The 10,645-nt window shown below is 36.2% G+C and overlaps 1 protein-coding gene and 1 pseudogene across 1 annotated transcript; both read left to right on the plus strand.

Moving 5' to 3' along the window:
- Positions 1-471: 471 nt before the first annotated feature.
- LOC107677748 (uncharacterized) lies at positions 472-1,848 on the plus strand. The gene is made up of 3 exons (XM_016472765.1): positions 472-1,072; positions 1,173-1,261; positions 1,486-1,848. Exons 1-3 carry the CDS (start codon positions 472-474, stop codon positions 1,579-1,581), a joined length of 786 nt encoding a protein of 261 aa, XP_016328251.1. The 3' UTR covers positions 1,582-1,848.
- Positions 1,849-7,296: 5,448 nt separating this feature from the next.
- LOC107677760 (glycogen debranching enzyme-like) overlaps positions 7,297-10,645 on the plus strand; it is a 25,644-nt pseudogene continuing 22,295 nt past the window's right edge.

The following is a 10,645-nucleotide window of genomic DNA, read 5'->3' on the forward strand; positions in this document are numbered from 1 at the left end:
TTTTAGCTGAATTTCGGTTAACAAAAGTTTTAGTTAACAGTTTTAATTCAAAGTAACTGTTAGTCATTGATACAGTCAAAAAGCTCTCCATATTCTGCACTCCCATGTGTTACAAACAGGTAGTAACTGTTGTTAAGGCTGAATCGGACCGGATCCTGAGGAGTGTAGATGGACCTGGAGAACTTGCACTGAATGACCCCATCAGAAACTCTCCAGCCTACATCAGTCAGCACAGACTGCAAGGGAAGTGAATCATGCTTATTACATTTACGACTGCATAAAACTTAGAGGACACGCTGACATCTTTTTTTATGGGTCTTAAAATTAGGCTGTAACATGATGCAATACTAAAAACAGCCAAAAAAGCATCACAACCATAAAGTGCTCTCTCACCTTGGATGATACCTCTGGATATGTCCGGCCTGTTGCGAACGAGAGGAGATTTTCAGACGAGAGAGGACAATGGCAAAGATGTCTGCTGGCGACACTATGCAAATTAAACCCAAGCCTGGCGTTCTTCACCACAGCAGATCAGAACCTGGGGAGAAAAGACAGATGTTTGATACACCGGAGGACAGATGCATTTCTCAGAGATTTCCTAGTGCAAGAACTCCAACTTTGTCCATCACAGCTTCATCTGGAAGAAGTCCCACATACCATGAAATGACCGCCAACAATGTCGTAATACTTGAGCCAGATTCGTACCCCACCAGCCCACGGAGCCAAAGAAAAGGTGGGATGCTTTCTCCAGGGACGAGCAGTTTCCAAGTATGGCCATCCGACATGAATAATGTCATTATCCTGGAGACATCGAATCTCATCATCCGAAGTGCCTCAGAATTCTGCCTGAGCACTGTATGTCAAGAGACACAAGAGAGCACCTTTCAGAACAATCCCTTTTTCAAACTGCGCTCCCAAAGCACCCAGTCTCTGGTGCATCAGGAGATCAAGTTGGTGAGGCAAAGAGAAGAGGAGCTTAGAAGGCAGAGAGCACAACTATATGTAAAGGAGAGATATGACACCGTCCTCGTGTCCCCCAGCCAACTGCAGAATTTCACTTATGAGAAACCAGGTACCACGTTTAGCAACCATTAGCGTATTTACTTCATTGATGTCATTACATAAAGATGTAGTTCAGTAAATGTTCTTTCTCTTATTTGGACACTTTACAGGAGAGGTGCCAGCAAAATCTAAGTCATCCCCCTCATCTCCATCAAAGACGTGCAAAATGGATCGCTCCACTATGTCCTGCGACCACAAGGTACATTATATTTAGGCATGCTATGATTCAAAGTTGCAGATTTTTGAACTGTACATATTTTTCTGTTTGTCCTCTCATGTATCATATATAACTGTCATGAATTCCATTGAGGTGTATTTTTATGTTTTTCATTTACATGTCTTTGACATCTCATTGATCTGTGCCCATTTCACCTTGAAACTGGAAACTGCATGCAGTTTTACAGGTGAAGCTTTCTCCTTTAGTTCTCTGAGGCACCTTACCCTCGAGTCAGACGGAAAAGTGCCCTGGCCCAGAGGTGGGAAGCAGGTATCTTTGCCAATCATCAGCAACAAGACTGAGTGATTTGCCTAAACGAAGCATCAAGCACAAATCAAGGTTCCATTACCGTATAAGCATGTGCAAATAATTTTAGAGTAAAACATTAATTACTAGTACAAACCTGGAAGTTAATAGGTGAGTCAAAATATTAACAACTGATCTCATACCTTTTTACATCTTTTGGATGCTAGTATTTTCACTCTGAATTTTATCCTGGATATACTTTTATATTATTGCAGTTAAAGAATTTATACCGTAATGTATTCCTAAATTGCACTATGTACAACAATTACGCCAAACATTGAGAAATTTATTATTCTAATTTCACATTTATTTTCAGCAAATAAAATGCATTTATCTTTGATTTAATCTGATCAAAAGTGCGATTTAAGACAAGGAAGACCGCTGCTTGGAATGTCCAATAGAGTATATTGTGGATGTAGCTTGCAGAGGTAGCTGACTTCTGTACAATAACTACATTGTGAGCCTTTTAAATATTTTTTGCTTTGATTGTCTGGATATAATGTGCATTTATTCTTCTGTGAAAATAATTTAAAATATGTGTGAATTTTACTTCATAATATTCATGTTTGAAATGTTTTAATAGACATGTTTCTTCCTTGCAGGATGTTTTCAATGCAAAATACTGTTCAAACCTTGAATAAAGTGAAACTGATAATGACTTGTCTTGCTCTATGAATAATTAGGTCTTTATTCCAATTCCTGTACTGCCATATGATTCATTATACATCCCCTATGGAGGCGAGCAGTGAGATACAGAATGCTGAGTTTCCGAGCACAAAAACAGCAAGCCACTCTAAACTTAGTATCCTGTGGAAGCAGAAATAAGAGCATTTGGTTAAGATGCTTATGTACATGCTTCTTTTTGAGCCTTATGGTAGGCCTTGATGGTGAGTTGTTGTGCATATTGCAATACCTGATTTCTTTTATGATTAATCTAATTAATATATGATTAATATATGACTTATATATATATATATAAAAAAATATGTAGGTGAGTTTATTTCTTTGTTGGAAGAATAAGACAGCAGCAAAAGAGACTGTTGCTTTATTCCAAAAAACATGGAAACCACTGAAATAATAATAATAAAAAAGTCATTTTTTAAAATATTTTTTAAAAAAGGTTTTGAATGTGATATTACTGCTAGAAATTGATTTGAGATAAACCTTCTAAACAGCAAAATTACAAAGAGCAAATTCACCGGCAATAATTTCAGCAGCATTTCCAACACCCCAGTGCGACAAATTGAATATCCATCGCCTGAGAAAAAGAAATGATTGTCTTGTGTTGTGTTATGTTATGTCATTAAGTTATTCAGTTTCGGATATGGTAGCAGAAGAGGTTAAAATGACCAAGTTGCAAATTCAAGTTAATTGAGGAGTCATTTCTGTGAGGAATCTGGAGCTGGTCTGAATGCAGCTATTATTGGCTGACAGAAGGCGAGAATCATAACAGTGCAGCCAAGGTATGGATGAGCACCAGCTCTCTGCACAGAACCAGTGTCATTACAGTACTGTTATCTAAAACTACATCTATTACAAAACTATTTTTGCTCATTGAAATAAAGCTGAAATAAAGAATCAATTATACAAAAATTTAAAATGTTGCCTTGGCAAGTAACTATAATTTAAGTACTAAAATGACTAAAACTAAAACTTCAATAAAAATATACTAAAGCTATTGTAACAAAAATACATAAATAAATAAAAGTGAGAATACCACATAACAAAATTACTAAAATTAAAATGAAAAAAAGTCAAATCAAAATTTAACAAGAATTAAGAAAACTGAAAAATGAAGGCTAATTCAAAATATTAAATAAAAATATTGAATGAATAAATAAATACTAAAACAGTATATAAATAATACTAAAATAACTGCGTAGAACCAATTATAACGACATATGTGACCCTGGAGCACAAAACCAGTCTTAAGTCGCTGGGGTATATTTGTAGCAATAGCCAAAAATACATTGTATGGGTCAAAATTATCGATTTTTCATTTAATCATTAATTAGGACATTAAGTAAAGAGCATCCAGGCAATCAGCATTAGAGTTCCTGCATTTAAATTATATATTTTATATTATATTTGGAAACTTGCAAATGACAGTATTTTGCAATTTATACCAATTATTTCATAACATGTAGTGGTTTATCAAATTACCGATTTGCCATTTAACTGATGCTTTATCCACAGCAACTACAATAACTTTTCAAGGGTACAGTTGTGGTAATTCATGGGTTGCCCATTGCAGGGTTTGAACATGAACCATTTCCATTTCCTGACCATATATTTAACCATTCAGGGAATTCTCAGTATCCTGCAGTAAACTTAATTACAGCAGAGCACATACCATGACATTTCATGAGCAGTGGAGATCGAGAAGCTGTCAGTATCTCAGGAGGGCCGGTAATGATCTGATGATGGGAGGATATCAGTGGCTGCCGTGTGTGTCTGTGGATCATACCTGCAGCACAACAAAACACAGCAATAAAACTGATGAGATAACCTGACTAAAACTTAATGGCACACATCATTTCAATCATATCATTAAGATAGCATATTTAAAAAAAACGCACAATTGCTGTAAACTTGTGCTATCGTTCAGTACACATCACATGGTTAAAGTGTTTTAAACAATTTATTTGTGCTGGTTTCTATGTAAAATTTTGATTCCAGCTTCAGGAACACTAGCTGTAACTATTTTATTCCCTGTCCACTCAGCAACCCTGTCATAAAATAAATGACGCAGCACAACAAAACACAGCAATAAAACTTATGAGATAACCTGACTAAAACTTAATGGCACACATCATTTCAATCATACCATTAAGATAGCATATTTTAAAAAAAACGCACAATTGCTGTAAACTTGTGCTATCGTTCAGTACACATCACATGGTTAAAGTGTTTTAAACAATTTATTTGTGCTGGTTTCTATGTAAAATTTTGATTCCAGCTTCAGGAACACTAGCTGTAACTATTTTATTCCCTGTCCACTCAGCAACCCTGTCATAAAATAAATGACAGGAAACGAGTACTGATTGCTCAGGCCATCACAGACACTTGTTAATCAGTAAAGTCAGAAGTCCGGATCTGTGGAGAAACACGAAGCGGGAAGGCCATAAAAACAGTTACATGGCACCCTGTATCTGAGACACATAATCATTTGCCAAAACTTTTTCCAAGAAGAAGAAATACAGCCTTTTTGGAAAATGCTGAAGGATGTCATGACCGGAAAGACAATTGCTACTTCATCATGCTGCAGAAGTAAAAAAATTAAAAAATAAACGCTATCATTTTACACACATAAGGTAAATCAGAATATTTAATCTATAGTAGCTTATCTATTCTGTAAAAGGTCATGAGTGTCACTTTAGTATTACTTATATACTATTATAGTATTTATTTTTATTTAGGATTATTTTTTATATTTTCAGCTTTCATTTAAATGTATCCACGTTGTTATGTGCTTTTGTCATATTTATTTGTTTATTTATTTCTATTAAGTTTTTAATCTAATATTTGTATTTTATTTTAGCTGAATTTCGGTTAACAAAAGTTTTAGTTAACAGTTTTAATTCAAAGTAACTGTTAGTCATTGATACAGTCAAAAAGCTCTCCATATTCTGCACTCCCATGTGTTACAAACAGGTAGTAACTGTTGTTAAGGCTGAATCGGACCGGATCCTGAGGAGTGTAGATGGACCTGGAGAACTTGCACTGAATGACCCCATCAGAAACTCTCCAGCCTACATCAGTCAGCACAGACTGCAAGGGAAGTGAATCATGCTTATTACATTTACGACTGCATAAAACTTAGAGGACACGCTGACATCTTTTTTTATGGGTCTTAAAATTAGGCTGTAACATGATGCAATACTAAAAATAACCATACTTGGCCACATGTCACGTCACTCACTCACTCACTCATCATGGCAATGACCACCTACAGTATTACCAAATTATATTTAGTACAACAGCACTCTTGCTCATGTGATATTAAAGTCTCTTATGCTCACCAAGACTGCATTTATGTAATAAAAGCTACTATTGTGAAATATTATTACAATTCAAATAAACTGTTTTCTATTTTAATATATCTTCAATCTTAATTTATTTCTGAAATGGCAAAGCTGAATTTTCAGCAGTTATTACTCTAGTCTTCAGTCACATGATCCTTAAGAAATCACTCTAATATGCTGATTTGGTGCTCAATCAAAACATTTATTATTATTATCAATGCTATCAATTGATATTTTTGCAGAAACCATGAAACAATTTTCTTCAGTATTTTGATGAATAGAAAGTTCAAAAGAACACCATTTACTAAAAAATGTAATTTTTTATTACAATTTAAAGGTCTTTACTGTCACTACTGATTAGTGCCCTTGTTGAATAAAGGTATTTTTTACTGACCCTAATATTTTAAAATGGTAATGTTTATTGAGTTTATACCAAAAGTGGCCTTTACTGTATGTACCTCTATGCGGTTGTATGTCAAACTCTGAGAAATATCAGGATCTACCAATGTGAAAGAGCTAATAGCTGGTCCATCAGGGTTTGTAGCATCTCTGGCCTGAATTAGACAGCCCTCAAAGTGCTCACTTCCAGAGAGAATGACTATGGACACTGAAAGTGGTAATAAATAAAGGCAAGGAAGCAATCATTGTTCAACATTACTCAAGACATCTAAACTGTCCAAAATGATTATCATTGGTTAATTCATATAGGTTTTACCCCCTTACCTCCTATATTGTCCCCTGGGCTGAACTGACTGGTATTCACAGTGAGTGCATGGACTGGCAGTAGTGTTGGGTTGGCTGTGATGTTCTGGCATCATGCTCTCACAAGATTTCTCCACCTTTCCATTTTTGTATCCACTTATAGAGGTCAAACACAAAGTCCTGAGGATCGCTAGAGCAGTTTGTAGATTCCACGTTTCCAGGCAATGTGATCCTCTGTCCTGAGAGAAGAAAAGCATGTGTAAAACGATGGCCATTTTTTCCTGATGTTATAGTTTATAGGCCTACTTGCTCATTAAGATTCATTCAGGATTCCCACATATATTGACTAATGAATTTCCAAGATTTTCCCCTTACTTTTACAGTTGCAGTTGCTTGTGGAAAAGGATTTTTAATTCATCGTTTAAAAAAAAAAAATGCTGTGGTGTATTTCTATGTCAGTTACCGTCCAGCTTTTTGACAATATGAAAAAATGCCCTGCATTCACTTTGCCTTACATTACTTAGTGACATTTTCAGCAAGATAAATGTATTTAAATTTGCATGACAATTCAATGACAACAATGGCAATATGTAGTATGTGTGTAAATAAATGTTGGAAAAAGTTAATAGAGGTTGAAAAGTAAGCACTGCTCTTACCTTGTCAGCAACCTGTCTGCTCAGGTATTGCTGGCAGATAATAATTTTATGGTTTGAACATGAATGGGCGGGTCATGTCACATTTTAGGACTCTGTAGGCCGATCACCACAAGATGGAGACATTATCTGAAATAAATCCCTGCGGTTGTTTGTTGTTATCTATTTATTTATTTGCTTATTTATTAAACGAATTTAATGTCAATACGTGACTGTCCTACACTGTTTTTCTATCTACACATCACTTATTTGTACAAACATACACTGTGTCTAAAACATTTCATTCAAATGGCAAATGTTTCCTGTATTAGTGAATTTACGGTAGCGGGAAGCGGAGAATTACAGCCGTGCACAGCCACACGCCTCCTTCATCAGCGACAGGAACGTCCTTAAGAACGTCCGTAAACAGGAAAATACACTGGTGTGTCTTTTAACTCTGCTGCTCTTTAACTCTCTATTGTCGTGCAAAAACGATCGAAATGTTTATATCAATTAGGATTTCAGACTGTCGTGTGTCAGAAGAGGATAGTAGCCCCTACGCATGTTGCAGTGTACTGTCTTGGCTTGGCAAATGTTACTGTTCTCCTGATTACTCATTTAAAATAAACTTGCTTGGCTTTTATCCGCTAGATTCTTAACCTCGACAAGTCTGAGTTAGAGGATACTTTTTGGCCGTGCCTTTAAATGCCAGTCATGTTTACTGTAGTGATGGGAAGTCCAACTCATTTCCGCCAATCGGTTCTTTCGAACAGTTCGTTTCAAATAACCGGTTCAAAAAAACTGAATCAGTGATCATATTTGCTTTGCTTTATAGCGCTTTATACGAAAATATTCCAGTAAATACGTATACATGTTGATATTTATCATAGATGTTTATATTGATTTTAACAATAATGCTAATTGGAGCCTGATTCTACTTAGTTTTTTTTATAGCCATGATAAATAGTCTTTAACAAGCTAAATACAATTTTCATTTATGTTTAAACTAAACAAAGATTATTTTACTCTCTTGGGTGTAGTCATAACAGTTCGGCTAGGGCAGTAACTTAGCTCCATTATCAGTTCACTCATCCGTTCTAGACTCATTACGAATCGGACATGTTCTAAAGTACAGTAAACAAGTTAAACCGATTGAAAAGATCCGACTCAAACGAATGATTCGTTCATGACGGACGGCGCTAATGTTAAACTACCAGAGGTGGTGATTGTGCATAGAGCTTAATAACATACGGATACTTATTCCTGACAGAGGTATATTCATGTATTACTGCAGAACTCTCTGGCAGTTTGGGTTGTTGTAGTGCTCACTCGTTATGTCATGTTATGGTTCTTGCACGCTGTCAAACGGTAAAATGTTGTAATAATTTGCCCTTGTAAAAGAAACGGTTGCAGTTCTGTGTTTATTCAGAAGCTACAGTAGGGATTATGTTAAACTGATTTAAATGTCATCTATTAAGTGATACAGTGTGATGATTTGCATATCTTTTGGTTCACTTTTCAGTGAAGGGGGTCCTGTTGATTTCCTGCTCTTCACTGCATTAAGGACGTTCTAAAATAAGGAGGGCAATCATGACAGCAAAACAAATAAGAGTGATGGTCCTCAATGACATGGAGAAACTCGACAGGACTCTCTTCCGTCTGGAACAAGGCAAGTTTCAGCTCACGTTTATCGCGTTGCATCGTCCTGAAATATGATAGTGTATTATTTTAGTGTGATAATGTTAAGTCCGGAACATTTGTGGTTATTTATAAACTGTGTTGTGCTCTCAGGAGCCAACTTTATGGCTCTTTTCATTCATGCACTGATAAATAGTAAATATATAGCAGTAGAGTTTTGGTACTGACTATATGAAAAAATCACTATAATGCTTCCATGTGAGAATTTTAATCCATTCATAATGGAACATTCCAGCAAACAAATCTTAATAACTTTTTCCTTTTAATTCCATGGACAGCATTTTTGAGGAGGTTATTATTTGTCTTATTTATATGTTGAAAATCATATGCATCCTCATCCTCAGATGCTGTTAATGAACACTTTCAAATGAGCTGAATATAGATGGCAGCTAATTTTTATCAAGATCGAAATTCTAGATATTTTAAGAGACAAACGTCTCTGTTTTAAAAAAGTTTTTTTGCAAGATCTTAATGTGAAATATGTGAGATGAGGAAGGTTGTAGCCTATATGGAATAGGCTCTTATTTGCCTCAGTAATATTTATAATATAATACAGTAATAATAATAATTCAATAAGGACAATAGTACAGTAAGTACATATTTGTTTTTGATGATAACAGTTTCATTTATTTATTTATTTATTTATTTATTTTTCGATTGTATCATGCTAACACAATGCATTTTTGAGCACTACTATAATGGAAAATAATATGGAATTCATACAGTACAAGTTACCATGGTTTTGTCATCTGATGCTGTTACTATAATACGGTACTACCATTTATATTTATAGTTTCCGTGGTGCCAGACATGTGATGGAAATATACATTGGTATTATACCACTTTATTAGGTACACCTTGCTAGTACTGGGTTCGACCCCCTTTTGCCTTCAAACTGCCTTCTTTGTGGTATAGATTCAACAAGGAAAAATTCCTCAGAGATTTTGGTCCATATTGACATGATAGCATCACACCGTTGCTGCAGATTTTTTTATCGGCTGCACATTTATGATGCAAATCTCTTGTTCCACCACATTCCAAAGGTGCTCTAATGCAGTGGGTCTCAATTCCAGTCCCTTTTTGTATTTTATATGTATCTCTTATCACTTCAGACGCTTGTTCTATTCGACCGTTAAGTGCCCTGCGAAGTTGACATCACAGGATATTCCACCATGATTCCAGTTCGAAGGGAGCGTACATGTTCCATTCAAAGGGCATTAAAGTGTGCAAGACATGCATTTAAATTGTATTTATTTACAGAGGTAGGCCTATATTATGTCACACTTTACACTTCTCTAGTAAGTTTCGTCTGTGTGTGAAGACGCTGCAGGCCGTGGTGTAGCGCAAATCCGTGAATGAATGTTCCAAAGTGAAGTAAACTTCAACAGATTTCCTGTGCTCAGGGAGTAGGAAGCAATGAACACTGTGTAGGGAACCTGTCAATCGGAACACAGTTCATTTGTGGAGCTCTCTTCTAACGAACTGATGATCTGAATCAGGTGTGTTAAGGACTGAAATTGAGAAACACTGCTCTATTGGACTGAGATCTGGTGATTGTGGAATCTATTTGCGAATGGTAAACTCATTGTGATGATTTGAGCTTTGTGACATGCCACGTTATCCTGCTTGAAGTAGCCAGTAGCCACTGTGGTCATAAAGGGATGGATATGGTCAGCAACAATACTCAGGTAGGCTGTGGGTTTAAACAATTCTCAATTGGTGCAAAAGGGCCCAAGGTGTGCCTAGAAAATATCCCCCACACCATTCCAGCACCAGCCTGAACTGTTGATTCAAGGCAGGATGAATTGTTGGTTATGTCAAATTCTGACCCCACCATCTGAATGTCGCACCAGAAATCGAGACTCATCAGACTTTTTCCAGTATTCTGTTGTCCAATTTTGGTGAACCTCCGCGAATTGTAGCATCCAGTGTGGTCTAGAGCAGTGGTTCCCAACCCTGGTCCTGGAGGCACCCCAAGGCCGAAAATTTTGTATGTCTCCTTA

The sequence above is a fragment of the Sinocyclocheilus anshuiensis genome, unplaced genomic scaffold, assembly GCF_001515605.1.
Source record: "Sinocyclocheilus anshuiensis isolate Anshui unplaced genomic scaffold, SAMN03320099.WGS_v1.1 scaffold985, whole genome shotgun sequence".
In the NCBI taxonomy this organism is placed as follows: Eukaryota; Metazoa; Chordata; class Actinopteri; order Cypriniformes; family Cyprinidae; genus Sinocyclocheilus; species Sinocyclocheilus anshuiensis.

Bases quoted from the DNA above. Each gene is read 5' to 3' on its own strand.
- LOC107677748 (XM_016472765.1), top strand. From the start codon at position 472: ATGTCTGCTGGCGACACTATGCAAATTAAACCCAAGCCTGGCGTTCTT. The intron at 1,073-1,172 runs GTACCACGTTTA...GACACTTTACAG, and splicing joins TTTCACTTATGAGAAACCAG to GAGAGGTGCCAGCAAAATCT. The intron at 1,262-1,485 runs GTACATTATATT...TTTCTCCTTTAG, and splicing joins CTATGTCCTGCGACCACAAG to TTCTCTGAGGCACCTTACCC.